This window comes from Pseudorca crassidens, chromosome X (genome assembly GCF_039906515.1).
Source record: "Pseudorca crassidens isolate mPseCra1 chromosome X, mPseCra1.hap1, whole genome shotgun sequence".
Lineage (NCBI taxonomy): Eukaryota > Metazoa > Chordata > Mammalia > Artiodactyla > Delphinidae > Pseudorca > Pseudorca crassidens.
In genome coordinates this window covers 72,750,936-72,770,025 of record NC_090317.1, presented here as the reverse complement: position 1 = coordinate 72,770,025, position 19,090 = coordinate 72,750,936, and the positions used below count along the sequence as shown (strand labels likewise).

The window sequence follows — 19,090 nt, the reverse complement described above, 5'->3', positions numbered from 1 at the left end:
TCTACCTGAAGAAGAATTCAGAGCAATGATAGTAAAGTTGATCCAAGATCTTGGATATAGAATGGAGAAAATAAAAAATATGTTTAACAAGAACCTAAAAGAACCAAAGACCAAACAAACAGTGATGAACAACACAATAAATGAAATTTAAAATTCTCTAGAAGGAAGCAATACCAGAATAACTGAGGCAGAAGAACAGACAAGTGACCTGGAAGACAAAATAGTGGAAATACCTACCACAGAGCAGAACAAAGAAAAAAGAATGAAAGGAATTGAGGACAGTCTTAGAGACTTCTGGGACAACATTAAACGTACGAACATTTGAATAATACAGGTCCCAGAAGAAGAAGAGCAAAAGAAAGGGACTGAGAAAATATTTGAAAAGATTACAGTTGAAAACTTCCCTAACATGAGAAAGGAAATAGTCAACCAAGTTCTGGAAGTGCAGAAATCCCATACATGACAAATCCAAGGAGAAATACGCCAAGACACATATTAACCAAACTATCAAAAATTAAATACAAGGTAAAAATATTAAAAGCAGCAAGGGAAAAGCAACAAATAATATACAAAGGAATCCCCATAAGGTTAAAAGCTGATTTTTCAGCAGAAACTCTGCAAGCCAGAAGGGAGTGGCAGGACATATTTAAAGTGATGAGAGGAAAAAACCTACAACCAAGATTACTCTACCCAGCAAGGATCTCATTCAGCTTTGACAGAGAAATTGAAACACTTACAGACAAAGCAAAAGTTAAGAGAATTCAGCACCACCAAACGACCTTTACAACAAATCTCAAAGGAACTTCTCTAGGCAGGAAACACAAGAGAAGGAAAAGGCCTACAAAAACAAACCCAAAACACTAAAGAAAATGGTAACAGGAACATACATATCAATAATTACCTTAAATGTAAATGGATCAAATACTCCAACCAAAACACACAGACTGGCTGAATGGATAAAAAACAAGGCCTGTATATATGCTGTCTACAAGAGACCTACTTCAGACCTAGGGACACATGCAGACTGAAAGTGAGGGGATGGAAAAAGATAGTCAATGCAAATGGAAATCAAAAGAAAGCTGGAGTAGCAATTCTCATATCAGACAAAATAGACTTTAAAATAAAGACTATTACAACAGACAAAGAAGGACACTACATAATGATCAAGGGATCAATCCAAGAAGAAGATATAACAATTGTAAATATTTATGCATCCAACATTGGAGCACCTCGATACATAAGGCAAATGCTAGAAGCCAAAAAAGGGGAAATCGACAGTAACACAATAATCGTAGGGGACATTAACACCCCACTTTCACCAATGAATAGATCATCCAAAATGAAAAAAAACTAAGGAAACAAAAACTTTAAATGACACATTAAACAAAATGGACTTAATTGATATTTATAGGACATCAAAAACAAAAACTTTAAATGACACATTAAACAAAATGGACTTAATTGATATTTATAGGACATCAAAAACAACAGAACACACTTTCTTCTCAACTGCTCATGGAACATTCTCCAGGATAGATCACATCTTGGGTCACAAATCAAGCCTTGGTAAATTTTTAAAAACTGAAATTGTATCAAGCATCTTTTCTGACCACAAAGCAATGAAACTAGATATCAATTACAGTAAAAAAAAAATCTGTAAAAAATACAAACACATGGAGGCTAAACATTACACTACTAAATAACCAAGAGATAACTGAAGAAATCAAAGAGGAAATCAAACAATACCTAGAAACAAATGACAATGAAAACACAACAACCCAAAACCTACGGGATGCAGCCAAAGCAGTTCTAAGAGGGAAGGTTATAGCAACATAATCCTACCTAAAGAAACAAGAAACATCTCAAGTAAACAACCTAACCTTACACCTAAAGCAATTACAGAAAGAAAAAAAAAAACCCAAAGTAGGCAGAAGGAAAGAAATCATAAAGATCCGAACAGAAAGAAATGAAAAAGAAATGAAGGACACTATAGCAAAGATCAATAAAACTAAAAGCTGGTTCTTTGAGAATTTAAACAAAATTGATAAATCATTAGGCAGACTCATGAAGAAAAAAAGGGAGAAGACTCAAATCAATAGAATGACAAATGAAAAGGGAGAAGTAACAACTGATACTGCAGAACGACAAAGGATCATGAGAGATTACTACAAGCAACAATATGCCAATAAAATGGACAACCTTAAAGAAATGGACAAATTCTTAGAAATGCACAAACTGCCGAGACTGAACCAGGAAGAAATAGAAAATATGAACAGACCAATCACAAGCACTGAAATTGAAACTGTGATTAAAAATCTTCCAGCAAACAAAAGCCCAGGACCAGATGGCTTCACAGGTGAATTCTATCAAACATTTATAGAAGAGCTAACACCTATCCTTCTCAAACTCTACAAAATATAGCAGAGGGAGGAGCACTCCTAAATTCATTCTACGAGGCCACCGTCACCCTGATATCAAAACCAGACAAAGATGTCACAAAAAAAGAAATCTTCAGACCAATATCACTGATGAACATAGATGAAAATATCCTCAACAAAATACTAGGAAACAGAATCCAACAGCACATTAAAAGGATCATACACCATGATCAAGTGGGGTTTATCCGAGGAATGCAAAGATTCTTCAGTAAATAGAAATCAATCAATGTGATACACCATATTAACAAACTGAAGGACAAATCCATATGTTAATCTCAATAGATGCAGAAAAAGCTTTTGACAAAATTCAACACCCATTTATGATAAAAAACTCTCCAGAAAGTAGGCATAGAGGGAACCTACCTCAACATAATAAAGGCAGTATATGACAAACCCACAGCCAACATCGTCCTCAATGGTGAAAAATTGAAACCACTTCCTCTAAAATCAGGGACAAGACAAGGATGCCCACTCTCACCACTATTATTCAACATAGCTTTGGAAGTTTTAGCCACAGCAATCAGAGAAGAAAAAGAAATTAAAGGAACCTAAATCAGAAAAGAAGAAGTAAAGCTGTCACTGTTTGCAGATGACATGATACTATACATAGAGAATTCTAAAGATGCGACCAGAAAACTACTAGAGCTAATCAATGAGTTTGGTAAAGTAGCAGGATACAAAATTAATGCACAGAAATCTCTTGCATTTCTATACTCTAAGGATGAAAAACCTGCAAGAGTAAATAAGGAAACACTCCCATTTGCCACTGCAACGAAAAGAATAAAATACCTAGGAACAAACCTACCTAAGGAGACAAAAGACCTGTATGCAGAAAGTTATAAGACTGATGAAAGAAATCAAAGATGATACAAACAGATGTAGAGATTATACCATGCTTCTGGATTGGAAGAATCAACATTGTGAAAATGACTCTACTACCCAAAGCAATCTACAGATTCAATGGAATCCCTATCAAACTACCACGGGCATTTTTCACAGAACTAGAAGAAAAAATTTCACAATTTGTTGGAAACACAAAAGACCCCAAATAGCCAGAGCAATCCTGAGAAACAAAAACGGAGCTGGAGGAATCAGACTCCCAGACATCAGACTATACTACAAAGCTACAGTAATCAAGACAGTACAGTACTGGCAAATAACCAGAAATATAGATCAATGAAACAGGATAGAAAGCCCAGGATAGAAAGCCCAGAGCCCACGCACATATGGTCACCTTATCTTTGATACAGGTAGCAAGAATATACAATGGAGAATAGACAGCGTCTTCAGTAAGTGGTGCTTGGAAAACTGGACAGCCAGTTGTAAAGAATGAAATTAGAACACTTCCTAACACCATACAAAAAATAAACACAATATGGATAAAGACCTAAATGTAAGGCCAGACACTATAAAACTCTTGGAGTAAAACAAAGGAAGAACACTCTTTGACATAAATCACAGCAAGATCCTTTTTGACTCACCTCCTAGAGAAATGGAAATAAAAATAAACAACTGTGACCTAATGAAACTTAAAAGCTTTTGCACAGCAAAGGAAACCATAAACAAGATGAAAAGACAACCCTCAGAATGGGAGAAAATATTTGCAAATGAGGCAACTGACAAAGGATTAATTTCCAAAATATACAAGCAGCTCATGTACCTCAATATCAGAACAACAAACAACCCAATCCAAAAACGGACAGAAGACCTAAATAGACATTTCTCCAAAGAAGATATACAGATTGTCAACAAACACATGAAAGGATGCTGAACATCACTAATCATTAGAGAAATGCAAATCAAAACTACAATGAGGTATCACCTCACACTGGTCAAAATGGCCACCATCAAAAAATCTACAAATAATAAATCCTGGAGAGGGTGTGGAGAAAAGGGAACACTCTTGCACTGCTGGTGGGAATGTGAATTGGTACAGCCACTATGGAGAACAGTATGGAGGTTCCTTAAAAAACTACAAATAGAACTACCATATGACCCAGCAATCCCACTACTGGGCATATACCCTGAGAAAACCATAATTCAAAAAGAGTCATATACCAAAATGTTCATTGCAGCTCTATTCACAATAGCCCAGAGATGGAAACAACCTAAGTGTCCATCATCGGATGAATGGATAAAGAAGATGTGGCACATATATACAATGGAATATTACTCAGCCCTAAAAAGCAACGAAATTGAGCTATTTGTAATGAGGTGGATGGACCTGGAGTCTGTCATACAGAGTGAAGTAAGTCAGAAAGAGAGAGACAGGTACCATATGCTAACACATATATATGGAATTTAAGAAAAAAAATGTCATGAAGAACCTAGGGGCAAGACAGGAATAAAGACACAGACCTACTAGAGAATGGACTTGAGGATATGGGGAGGGGGAAGGGGAAGCTGTGACGAAGTGAGAGAGTGGCATGGACATATATACACTACCAAGTGTAAGACAGATAGCTAGTGGGAGGCAGCCGCATAGCACAGGGAGATCAGCTCAGTGCTTTGTGACCGCCTGGAGGGGTGGGATAGGGAGGATGGGAGGGAGGGAGATGCAGGAGGGAGGAGATATGGGAACATATGTATATGTATAACTGATTCACTTTGTTATACAGCAGAAACACACCATTGTAAAGCAATTATACTCCAATAAAGATGTAAAAATAAATAAATAAACTAATGGGACCTAATGAAACTCAAAAGCTTTTGAAGAGCAACGGAAACCATAAACAAGACGAAAGACAACTCTCAGAATGGGAGAAAATATTTGCAAATGAAGCAACTGATAAAGGATCCATCTCCAAAATTTACATGCAGGTCATGCAGCTCAGTATCAAAAAAACAAACAACTCAATCCAAAAATGGGAAGAAGACCTATATAGACATTTCTCCAAAGAAGATATATAGATTGCCAACACACACATGAAAGAATGGTCAACATCACTAATCATTAGATAAATGCAAATCAAAACTAGAGTTCAGTATCACCTCACAGCAGTCAGAATGGCCATCATCAAAAAGTCTACAAACAATAAATGCTGGAGAGGGTGTGGAGAAAAGGGAACACTCTTGCACTGTTGGTGCGACCGTAAATTGATACAGCCACTATGGAGAACAATATGGAGGTTCCTTGAAAAACTAAAGATAGAACCCTCATACGACCCAGGAATCCCACTACTTGTCATATACCCTGGGAACCATAATTCAAAAAGAGTCATGTACTGCAATGTTCATTGCAGCTCTATTTACAATATCCAGGACATGAAAGCCACCTAAGTGTCCACTGACAGATGAATGGATAAAGAAGATGTGCCACATATATATAGTGCAGTATTTCTCAGCCATAAAAAGAAACGAAATTGAGTTATTTGTAGTGAGGTGGATGGACCTAAAGTCTGTCATACCGAGTGAAGTAAGTCAGAAAGAGAAAACAAATATCGTATATTAACGCATATATGGAATCTAAGAAAAAAAATGTCATGAAGAACCTAGGGGTAAGACAGGAATAAAGACACAGACCTACTAGAGAATGGACTTGAGGATATGGGGAGGGGGAAGGGGAAGCTGGGACAAAGCGAGAGAATGGCATGGACATATATACACTACCAAATGTAAAATAGATAGCTAGTGGGAAGCAGCTGCATCGCACGGGGAGATCAGCTCAGTGCTTTGTGACCCCCTAGAGGGGTGGGATAGGGAATTTGGGTGGGAGACGCAAGAGGGAGGGCATATGGGGATATATGCATACACATAGCTGATTCACTTTGTTATACCGCAGAAACTAACACAACCTTGTAAAGCAATTATACTAGAACAGATTTTTTTTTAATTTTAAAAATAAAGATTATGGAGGACCTTAAGTCTAAGAAATTTGGTCTTTATTTACAGGGTGCCACTGAAAATTATTGAGCAAGATACAATAATCAGTTAGATTATTCCAGTAGTCTTAGAGGTAATGAGGGCTTGGACTAGGGTAGTGAGGTAAAGATGGAAGGGGAGACAGCTGGCAAAAATACTGCAGAGGTAGAATTGACCAGATGTGGCACACGACTGAATATAGGGGGAGAAGAAGGAATCCATGAATCTAAGATTTCAGTCTTAGATAGCTGTATATACCCAAAGACAGTAGAAAAGTGGATGTGGGCTATGAGAAACATCAGGGCTATAGATATAGATTTGCATATGGAGAGCTGAACCTAAGAAAACAGTTGATGAATTTCTGTGGGGATAGTGTACAACAGAAACAAAAGAAGGGAGCAGAGAATAAACTCAACAAATGTTTACTGAAAACTTACCATGTACCAAGCATGTTCATGAGTGTTGAGGATAAAATGGAGAATGAGATAAACAGTACCTGCCCTCATCCAACATTTATTTGGGAAAAGAGACTACCAATAACATAAATAAAAAAGGAACGGTCAGAGCAATAGGATTAAGAGAGTATGTCATAAACAGAAAACAAATTAACAATTACCAAAGAGGAAGGGAGGTGGGGGAGGGATAAATTAGGAGTCTGAGATTAGCAGATACAAACTACTATACATAGAACAGATAAAACAACAAGGTCCTACTGTACAACACAGGAACTATATTCAATATCTTGTAATAAACCATAATGGGAAAGAATATGATAAAGATATATACAGATATATCTGAATCACTTTGCTGTACAGCAGAAACTAACAACACAACACTGTAAATCGTCTACACTTCAATAAAAAAAAACGAGTATGTCATTAGAAGCCAAAGAGAAAGTTTCTGGAAGGAAAAAGTAGTATTATATTCTCTCGTGCTAGAGAGACCAGAGGACAAAATGGACTGAGGGAAAAAATCATTAGACTTTATCATTAAAAGGTCACTAGCGGGGATTCCCTGGTGGTACAGTGGTCAAGAATCCGCCTGCCAATGCAGGGGACACGGGTTCGAGCCCTAGTCCAGGAAGATCCCACATGCCGTGGAGCAACTAAGCCCGAGCGCCACAACTACTGACCCTGCGCTCTAGAGCCCGTTAGCCACAACTACTGAAGCACACATGCCTAGCGCCCATGCTCCGCAACAAGAGAAGCCACCGCAATGAGAAGCCCGCGCACTGCAATGAAGAGTAGCCCCTGCTCGCCGAAACTAGAGAAAGCCGGTGCCCAGCAACAAAGACCCAATGCAGCCAAAAATAAATACATTTATTAAAAAAAAGGTCACTAGTGATATTCAAAAGAGCAGTTTATAGAATCAGATGCAAAAATCATAAAAAGGGAAGTAGGTGGTGAGGCCAAAAACCTTAGAGTCATTCTTGTCTCTTTTTTTCTCTCTTATCCTACATCTGGTTTGTCAGAGAATTCTGTCAGCTTTATTTTCATATTCTATACAGAATCTGACCACTTCTCACCATCCATACTTCCTTCATCCTGGTCCATGCCACCATCATCTCTTGCCTAGATTATTTCAGTGGCCTCCTAACTGGTCTCCCTGCTTCCACCCTTGCATCCAGCTCAGTCTATTCAACACGGTGGCCAAGTGATTTTATTAAAATGCAAGTCAGATCTTGACACTCTTGTGCCCCCAAACCCTCCCACTGGCTCCCCATCTCACTTAGACTTAATGACACAAATCTTTACAATGAACTACAATGTCTTTCTTACATGATCTGTTTCCCCACTACTTCCTTGATCACATTTCCTGTTTTCCCTAATATTCCCTCTGCTCCAGCCACACTAGTCTCTTTGCTGTTCCTCAAACACCACATATATGCTCCTACCCCACACACCAGAGCCTTTGCATTTGCTGCTCCCTCTGTCTGGAATGCTCTTTTTAAAGGTATCCTCATAGCCATATCCCTCATTTCCTCAGGTCTCTACTAAAAAACTACCTTCTCACTGAGGCCCCCTCTGGCCACCTTGCCTAGAATTCCAACCCTTCACTCCTCCTCTAAAACATTTAATACTACCCTTTCCTACTTAGTTTTCTCTTTAGCACTTATCACTATCTAATATAACAGGGTCAGAAAACTGTGGCCTTTGGGCTCCATCCAGCCTACCATCTATGAATAGCTAAGTTTTACTTTTTTAAAAGGCTAAAAAAATCAAAAAAGAATACTTTACGACACAAAAAATTATATGAAATTCAAATTTCAGTGTTCCTAAATATAAAGTTTTGTTGGAACAAAGCCATGCCAATTTGTTTACATATGGTCTACGCCTACTTTCATGGTACAACAGCAGAGTTGAGTAGCTGCAAGAGAGACTGTATGGCCTAGAAAACCTAAAATATTTACTGTGTGGTTCTGCATAGAAAATTTACTGACCTCTCTAATATACCATAATATTTATCTTTTTATTGTCTGTGTCTCCTAGTAGAATATAAACTCTGTGGGGGTAGGGGTTTTTGTCTATTTGCCTAGGACAGTATTTAACATATAGTAGTAGACAGTTAATAAATATTTTTTGAATGAATGAATACTAAAAAAATATAGGCAGTAATTTTAGGTTATAAAGTTTGGTGATGAAAGGAAGGACAAACTATAATTTGGGGAGGATGACATGGTTGAAGAAAGGTTTTTGAATAAAGAAGACCTAAAAATAATTGTAGTGACAGGGGAAAGAAACAGTAGAGAGAGAAAGATAAAAGAGTTAGGGTTGAGATTTGTAGGGAAGGTCCCCTGAGAAAGTAACTTCTTTCTCAGAGATAAGGGAGAAGAAAGAATGGATAAAGAGAGAAGGTGATGAAGTTCATGTCAGTGGCTACAAGCCCAGGAAATTAGAAGATAAGGTTTTCTGCTAAAAGGAAGGATAAGGCATAGGGGCTTAGGGATAAAAAAAATGTTTTGGAATCACCAAGGATTGGTGAGGAGTATGACAGAAAGTCAACAAGAGTCAGTTTTACTTAGTGCCTATATGAAAACTATGAAATTTTAGCAGATGCAATAAATATGCTTTCACAAAATTTCTGAACAGTACTCAAGAAGATCAAGGGAAGGAGTGAAAAAAGCAGACAATAAAGATTAACAAGACTAGGTGGCAATAGCAAAATAGTAAAATATGATGAACTGCGTAACTGTTTCACCTTTCTTCATCTGTCTTAGTGCACAGTAGAGTATTCCTTACATATGGAGGTATCAAATCAATTTCTGCTAAGTTTAAGACAGGAAGGATGAAATGGAGAAATATACTAACAGTAATCAACAAGGCAATCTGGCCTTAAATGACATAATCACAAACTGAGTATACATATTAGGACCTGCCTGGTTTCCTGCTCTCTTCTTCTTCCCCTCCTTACTACTAATATCATTTGAACTCCCAATTATAGGTTCAGTCCTACACTAGGCTCTAGGACCAAACTTGACATTAGTTAGAGGAAATTTAAGAAGCAGTGCTTCAAGTCTTAGAAGACTGTATCATCTATTCACTTTGTATTCTTTTTCCGGTAATTGCATCCCAGTCTGGCTCCCTATGCCTGAGCTCCACTCTTAAAAAGAGCCTCATGTTCCTTTCACTTTAGGTTTGGAGCTCGACCTTGCTCTTTCTAGTCTATCTACACATACCCCCAGTGATGCAAAGATTTGAGTCCTGCATCTGAGTCCAAATCTCTATGATTGAAGACCTGTTCCCTGCTGATATGCTTATGTGATGCCAACTACCTATGTGTCTAACTTATGGAATCTTTCCAACACTTAAATTTCCCCCACTGCCATAATCTGATCTGCCCATTAGGATACCCTGATGCCAGCTAATTGGCTGAGTCAAAGGCAACTTGTTCATCTCTGTAACTTCAGAGACTATCACAGTATCTCATACTATGTTCTTTCTATCTTGACTAGGTGATTAGATATCCTTCCTTGGCCTGCAGATGTATCCATCCCCCCAGTTGGCATGTCTAGCTCCAGGTCCAGGTCCATCCCAATCTGCCAGGTTAATATAAATCATAGAGTTACAAAAGCCTTGTGATTACCTTCTTTACAGGTCTTTAAGTAAGCAGTAGGAAACTACCTTTCTGAAATAGGTAACAGTATTCTGAGCAGAAATATAATGAATTAAGTAACAAAATCTATGTGACATCTTCTTTTCAGGTCTTTAAGTAAACAGTAGTCAACCATCTTTCTGAAACACTTAAATGCTAGCCTGTGTAGAAATACGATGAATTAAGTAACCTTTCAACTTCTCTTTCAGGACCGTGAATTTATAACAAACAAACTAAATGGTAAATATTCTTTTGAAAGAAAATCTGAAGTATTTATTAAGGTAAACAACCCTTCAAAGTAAACAAATCTTCAAAGAAAATGTCTAAAATTACAACCCTTAATCACATATTTCCCCCTAAATTTGTTATTAAAACTTAAAAAGCAACAAAAACCTTCATATTTTACCTGGATCCATACTTGTACTTCTTGTTTTTTCTCTTACCACAAGACAATACGCCCCACCCCATTATGTGCATACTATATGATAACCAAAGGAAGAAATGTCCCAAATGCTTTGGGGGAGTATGAACGGCTCTATCCTCAAGCAAGTTTTATCCCTTTTACCTTCTAGAATTTTGTTCTGATAAGAAATCAAATGCTGAACATTTTTTTAGATTGGTTGGAAAGGCAAAAGATAACCCAGAAAGTAAAAGAACGAATTTCATCCCAGTGTTTGCTCTCACTGAATGCTTGACCCAAAAAAATGTGTAACTTAAAATTTATTCTGCTTCAAAGGACAATACTGCAGATGGTTAGCAGCAGATAACTTTGTTCATGAATTGCAATGATATATTACCTTTCAGAACAGGGTGTTAAAAATAAACAGTAAGTAATGGAATTAAGAGTCTCCAAATTTTCTCTCCTTTTGGGAAGTTCCATTCATTAATGTTTATAGTGTGCAAGTCAGGAAAATATCAATTTGACTTTGTTCTGTATGAAGTAACTCTCAGACATCCTAACCTAATAGCCAAGAAGTCACACCACTACAACCATCTCTCTGCCATTGCACATAACAACATTTGCTGCCTTTGAAAAACAAATAAATCAAAAGACCTTATCAAATTGTCCCAAATGCAGGTAACAAGCAGCCATGTTCCTCTGTAGCCTGGCAAAGTCCAGGAACGTCTGATCACATGCATAAAATCTCAGAGAACAGCAGTACCAGTGTAGGGCATCAGCATAATCTTCTACCTAAAGTTTAAAAAGAAATAACAAAATCACACAGATATTTCTATATTTGACCCTAATTGTTCCAAGTCACCTTTAGAAACAAAAAAATGGCACTGTTTACATTTTTAGGCAACCAAAACACAACATCCTCTTTAGTTGAATGCTGAATGCATTTTACTATCAGCCTTGATCAATATAAAGTTATAGATAAAGTGGTAATTGATATTCTCTCTTCTTCCCTCACATTAGAGGTTTCACGGAAACCAACAAAATTAAAAGGCAACCTATGAAATCAGAGAAAATATTTGCAGTATTTTGGGGGGGTAATATCCAAAATATATAAGAAAATACTACAACTCAGTAGCAAAAAATAAAAACAAGAACAAAAACAAAACCTGATTAAAAATGGGCAAAGGATCTGGACAGACTTTCCCAAAGAAGACATACAAATGGCCAACAGGTACATGATAAGGTGCTCAACATCACTTATCATCAGGAAAATGCAAATCAAAACCACAATGAGATATCACTTCACATCTGCTACAATGGCTAACATCAGAAAGACAAGAGATAACAAATGGTGGTGAGGATGTACAGAAAAGGGAAACCTTGTACACTGTTGGTGGGAATGTAAACTGGTATAGCCACTATGGAAAACAGTTGGAGGTTTCCTAAGAAATTAAAAATAGAACTACCATACAATCCAGTAATCCCACTTCTGTGTGGGATACCCAAAGAAAATGAAATCATTATCTCAAAGAGATAATTGTACTGCCATGTCCACTGCAGCAAGCCAAGGTATGGAAACAACCTAAGTTGTTGTTTACTGATGAATGTGGGTAAAGAAAGTACAGTACATGTATACAATGGAATATTAGCCTTAAAAAAGAATGAAATCCTGCCATTTGTGACAACATGGATGAATTTGGAGGACATTATGCTAAATGATATAAGCCAGAAAGAGAAAGACAAACATTGCATGGTATCACTTATATGTAGAATCTGAAGTAAAGAAAAAAAAGTCAAACTCATAGAAACACAGAGTAGAATGGTGTTTTCCAGGGGTTTGAGGGTGGGGGAAATGGAGAATGGTTGGTAAAAGGGTACAAACTTTCAGTTATAAGATGAAAACGGTCCAAGGATCTAATACATACATTAGATATATGGTGACTATAGTTGGTAATACTGGATTGTATAACTGAATTTTGCTAAGAGAGCAGAACTTAAATGTTCTCACCAAAAAGAAAAAAGGTAAATATGTGAGGTGATGGACGTGTTAAATAAGTCATTAGACCCCTTTCACAATGTATATGTATATCAAATTAAATCATCACATTGTACACTTTAATCATAATTTTGTCAATTATACTTCAATAAAGCCAAAAAAAATGAAATTTCACATATGGGATGAAGAGTCGGAGAGGGTGGTGAGCCACCCTAGAAAACTCAGAATACGATTTAAAAGTTATTAAAACAACAATGATAAAAATGTTAAAAGAGAACACCCATAATTTACCATTCGAATACAGCTATTTTCATTTTTCCACATTCCATTTTAATTTTACCCTTTTGTATTTTTATATAGTTGTAATCACACTTTATATTACAATTTCATTTTCTATTCTTTCCATTTAACTTCATTTTGTAAATATTAATCTATGTTGCTACGTAGGATAAGAAAATGTAAGATATTTTAGTAAATTTCCAGGTTTTTCACTATTTTAATTAAATGCTATGGGTGTTTTTTTTGTGGTTTTTTTGTGTGTGTGGTTTTTTTTTTTTTTTTTTTTGCAGTACGCAGGCCTCTCACTGTTGTGGCCTCTCCCGTTGCAGAGCACAGGCTCCGGATGCGCAGGCTCAGCGGTCATGGCTCACAGGCCCAGCCACTCCGCAGCATGTGGGATCTTCCTGGACTGGGGCACGAACCTGTGTCCCCTGCATCGGCAGGCGGACTCTCAACCATTGTGCCCCCAGGGAAGCCCTAAATGCTATGTTTTTGTACAAAAATATTTTCTTACTTTTGAGGCACTTTAAAATTTTCAATGGTAAGAAGCTATTACAAAAAATCTAATAGAAATGACCTGGATAACTTTTTTTAAGATAAGAAAATTAAGATTGCTCATGCACACCAAGGTAACGTAGATGAGTCCCCTGTACCCTACCAAGAAACTTCACATTTTTCAATGAAAGACAGGAGTCATTAGTACCTAAAAGGAATAAAACTCACTCCCTACTATAAACAACTGTGCTGAGGAGGTATAACACTGCCTTTGACTATTTAGAATTAAGATTACATTCTTCTACAGTTTTGGAAGTGGGAGTTAAAAAAATTATCCTGCAAGACTGGAAAATGAGAGAAAAAAAGATTCAATACGAGAAGGGAATTCTGAAATAATTTTTTACTTGCTCAGTAAAGAAACAGAGACCCTCTAAAAGAAAATAAGAATATCATTCTATTTTGCAGCACCTTAATGTATAAAACAAGATGTTTTGATATATGTATACACTGTGAAATGACGACCACAATTAACATATCCATCCTTCTGCAATGTCTAATCTGATGTTAATACTATGCAGTATATTTTTGATCCTAGACATACTTTTCATCTCTGGAAGTTTGATTTGGGTCTTTTGTATCTTCCATGTCTCTACCTAACTTCTTGAATATATAGAATACAATTATAAGAGCTATTTTAATGTCCTCTGCTAATGTTAACTTCTATGTTAGTTTCAATTGTTGCTTCTTTTCTTCATTATAGGTTGTATTTTCCTGCCTGTTTGTATGCTTGGTAATTTATTTATTTTGCAGTATGCGGGCCTCTCACTGTTGTAGCCTCTCCCATTGCGGAGCACAGGCTCCGGACACACAGGCTCAGCGGCCATGGCTCACGGGCCCAGCCGCTCCACAGCATGTGGGATCTTCCCAAACCGGGGCATGAACCTGTGTCCCCTGCATCGGCAGGTGGACTCTCAACCACTGTGCCACCAGGGAAGCCCGGTAATTTATTATTAGATGCCAGACGTTATAAACTTTACCTTGTCGGGTGCTGGATAGTTCTGCATTCTGGTAAATATCCTTGACCTCTACTCTGGCAAGCACTTAAATTCCTTGGGACCAATTTGATCCTTTCAGGTCATACTTTTATGATTTTTCAGGTTGGTCTGGAACAGTGCTCAGTTTAGGACTAATTACTCCCCACTAGCAAAACAAGACCTTTCTGAATTCTCTACCCAATGCCCCATGAATTAGAAGTTTTCCAGTCTGGCTGGTATGAACAGGTTCTATTCCCAGACCTGTGTGAGTACCAGGCACTGTTCTAATACTTTTAGATGGTGACTCATCTGGCTTTAGGTATTTTCATCCCATATTATCTTGATCAGTACTCCACTAAACACTTGAGAAGGATTCTCTGATTGTGGAGTTCTCTTTCTTGCTCTGTTCTCCTCTCTGTTACTCTGTCCTATGAATTCTAGCTACATCAGTCTTCCCAGACTCTCAGCTCCAACTCCTCAAATTAGGAAGCCTGCTAGGATCCACTTCAGTTTCTTTCCTTTTTTTTTCCCAACATCTTTATTGGAGTATAATTGCTTTACAATGGTTAGTTTCTGATGTATAACAAAGTGAATCAGCTATATGTATACATATATCCCCATATCCCCTCCCTCTTGCAACTCCCTCCCACCCTCCCTATCCCACTCCTCTCGGTGGTTACATAGCACCGAGCTGATCTCCCCGAGTGATGTAGCTCCTTCCCACTAGCTATCTATTTTACATTTAGTAGTGTATATATGTCAATGCCACTCTCTCACTTTGCCCCAGCTTACCCTTCCCTGTCCCCGTGTCCTCAAGTCCACATTCTCTACATCTGTGTCTTTATTCCTGTCCTGCCCCTAGGTTCTTCAGAACCATTTTTTTTTTAGATTCCATATATATGTGTTAGCATATGGTATTTGTTATCCTCTTTGACTTACGTCACTCTGTATGACAGACTCCAGGTCCATCCACCTCACTACAAATAACTCAACTTTCTTTTTATGGCTGAGTAATATTACATTGTATATATGAGCCATATCTTCTTTATCCATTCATCTGTCAATGGACACTTAGGTTGTTTCCATGTCCTGGCTACTGTAAATAGACCTGCAACGAACATTGTGGTACATGACTCTTTTTGAATTATGGTTTTCTCAGCGTATATGCCCTCGAGTGGGATTGCTGGGTCATATGGTAGTTCTATTTTTAGTTTAAGCAACCTCCATACGGTTCTCCATAGTGGCTGTATCAATTTACATTCCCACCAACAGTGCAAGAGGGTTCCCTTTTCTCCACACCCTCTCCAACATTTATTGTTTGTAGATTTTTTGATGATGGCCATTCTGACTGGTGTGAGGTGATACCTCATTGTAGCTTTCATTGGCATTTCTCTAATGATTAGTGATGTTGAGCATCCTTTCATGTATTTGTTGGCAATCTGTACATCTTCTTTGGAGAAATGTCTATTTAGGTCTTCTGCCCCTTTTTGGATTGGGCTGTTTGTGTTTTTGATATTGAGGTGCATGAGCTGCTTGTATATTTTGGAGATTAATCCTTTGTCAGTTGCTTCATTTGCAAATATTTTCTCCCATTCTAACGGTTGTCTTTTCATCTTGTTTATGCTTTCCTTTGCTGTGCAAAAGCTTCGAAGTTTCATTAGGTCCTATTTGTTTATTTTTGTTTTTATTTCCATTTCTCTAGGAGGTGGGTCAAAAATGATCTTACTGTGATTTATGTCATAGTCCACTTCAGTTTCTATTCCTATGCTACAGCCTGGAAACTCAAGGTAGTAAGCTGAACAACTGCAGTGCTCACCTTGTTTATTTCCTATCTACCAGAGATCACTCTCCATTGCCTAATGTCCAGTGTCTTGAAAACCATTTTTTCATGTGTTTTGTCTTGATTTTTTGGAGGTAGGGAGAGGGAGCAAGGTGGTATTCAGGCAAGGACATCAACCAGGTCTCTTACATTTTGGTTGGAAGTGGAAATCCACTAAAACAATACGTCCTTTCTTACACATACACACACAAATGCATATGGATTAGAAGGCAATATATAAAATTTTAAGAGTGATTGGATTAAGAATAACTATTCTTTTTAAAAAACTTATCTGTGGTTTCAAATTTTCTACAGTAAACCTGGACTGTTTTGTATAAAGAAAAAATATTACTACCTTTTTTTTCATTTTTATTACACCACAATGTTTTTAAAAGGTTTTTTTTAAGAGCAGTTTTGGGATCACAGCAAAAGTGAGAGGAATGTACAGATATCTGCTAGATACCTCCTGACCCAACACATGTACAGCCTCCCCCATCATCAACATCCTCTACCAGAATGGTGTATTTGTTACAACTGATGAACTTACATTAGGGTTCACTCTTGGTGTTGTACATTCTATGGATTTAGACAAATGGATAATGACATGCGTCCATCATTATAGTATCATTCAAAGTATTTTCACTGCCCTAAAAATCCTCTGTGCTCCATACCTCAATTTTTAAAGGAAATAAAACCCTCTTTCTTGCTCCTCATGTTAAAATAAATTATACTTTCCTATATCTTAATATCAGTGATGTCATTTCCCTACACTGTAAACTCCCAATGGGGATGAATCACATCTTAGTATCTTTATTTTTAGTTTATTTTTTAAAAAATAAATAAGTTACTGTATTTATTTTTGGCTGCGGTGAGTCTTTGTTGCTGCATGTGGGCTTTCTCTAGTTGCGGCGAGTGGGGGCTACTCTTCATTGTGGCGTGCGGGCTTCTCATTGTGGTGGCTTCTCTTGTTGCAGAGCACGGGCTCTAGGCACGTGGGCTCAGCAGTTGTGGCTCGTGGGCTCTAGAGTGCAGGCTCAGTAGTTGAGGAGCATGGGCTTGGTTGCTTCCGCGGCACGTGGGATTTTCCTGGACCAGGGATCAAACCCGTGTCCCCTCCATTGGCAGGCGGATTCTTAACCACTGCGCCACCAGGGAAGTCCACATCTTAGAATTTTTAAATAAATTCTTGTCCAATGCACATTAAAATTCTACATTATAAATATTTAATAAATAGACAGTACCTAAGCAGAAAGAGATTATTAAAGTACTTAATGCTCTATGATTTTTATAGTGAATACATTGTTTTATTTGTTGGGGTGAAGAAAGAATATAAAGAATGAAAATAGATTATTCCCAAACCTGAAAACTTTGGGCAGCTTTTTTCCATAGAATGTTGTGTAAACAGCCTACTAATTCTGTTGTCAGTTGTCTTCCTGTTTGGTGACCTGAAAAAAAAAAAAAACCAAGTTCTAAAAACAAGAATCAAGATCTATTACATTAAATAAAGAGCACTAACTGTGCTCTTCAGAACCTATACTCTTTAAGTAATGGCTACAAACACAATCACATTCAGACAGGTTTTCATCATCAATTTTAGATTTACTAGCAAAATTGATTATGCAATACAATCAGAGTTTGCTAGAATCACTGTAGTAATTCGCCCATCAATCTGTAATAGTTTTCCAGCCTAGTCTCTTTTTAACGTATTTTCTAAGTTCCAAATTTGATCACCATCTGGTGCCTTAATGTTATTATCAATGAACAGACAGCAATGCTAGAAATCATTAATAAGAAGTGTTTATACTATTACGTACTAACTAGATCAGATCAAGTTCCCAAGAAAGGCCAATTATACCTTAAAGCCTTTGTAAAATACTTTAAGACCACGTTTACACATAAACTCTATTACTTTAAATTGTAACTCATGTCTGATTGTTTCTGGTCTAGACATTTACAGGGTTCAAATACATTATCACACACTAAGGTAAAGTTTAAGCTATAATAGAATTCTATATCCCTTTCACTTCCACCCCTTTGGCACTATCAATTTCCATGAAAGTCTTGATTAGAAAACTGAGAGTCTCTGACCCCTCAGCAGACATAGTTTGTTCCATGACTTAGTTAAAAATACTCACATGAGAGTAAAAAGCTACATAAAGCTTGTGTGTTAAAATATTATCATACTTTGAAAGTGTAAGTGTATAATTAGATATAACAATATAACTTGGGTTAACTGTAATCTTAGAAAATTAGTTATTCTGGATAGCAAAGTTTTCTAGTTACATGGCAGTTTACTTTCATTAAACATAAAATAATTTTTTATTTTAAAAAGTCTAAATCATTTAAAGTTCTTAATTTTTCTAAAAATTATGTTTTATGAATTATGTTTTTCTGAACATACATTCTAGTTTTCTGAAGCACAGTTTAACTTTTGCTTGACTATTCAAGGTCAACACTAACAACTATTGTATTTTACTGTACTGATAGTATATCATAATGATGCCTTCAGTAATTATTATGTAGTACAGATTATTATACTTTTTTAAATACTTGAAATTGTTTTATATAATTTATAAGGTTTTTCCCTCCCTTGTGATCGGGTTATCTGTATATTTCCCTGTAGGTCCTTTCTCCCTTTATAATATGCTACCATTAAAATGCTGAGGGTTGGAAAAC

The 19,090-nt window shown here is 37.0% G+C and overlaps 1 protein-coding gene across 1 annotated transcript in view; it reads right to left on the bottom strand.

The window, feature by feature from the left end:
- The window catches only part of TEX11 (testis expressed 11), a 348,555-nt gene that overhangs the window by 136,594 nt on the left and 192,871 nt on the right, over positions 1-19,090 (bottom strand). Inside the window, exons 14-15 of the mRNA XM_067724324.1 lie at positions 17,774-17,859; positions 11,446-11,583 (exon numbers count right to left, since the gene is read on the bottom strand). Of these exons, the coding sequence (XP_067580425.1) occupies positions 11,446-11,583; positions 17,774-17,859 (224 nt within the window). The remainder of the gene's footprint in view (positions 1-11,445; positions 11,584-17,773; positions 17,860-19,090) is intronic.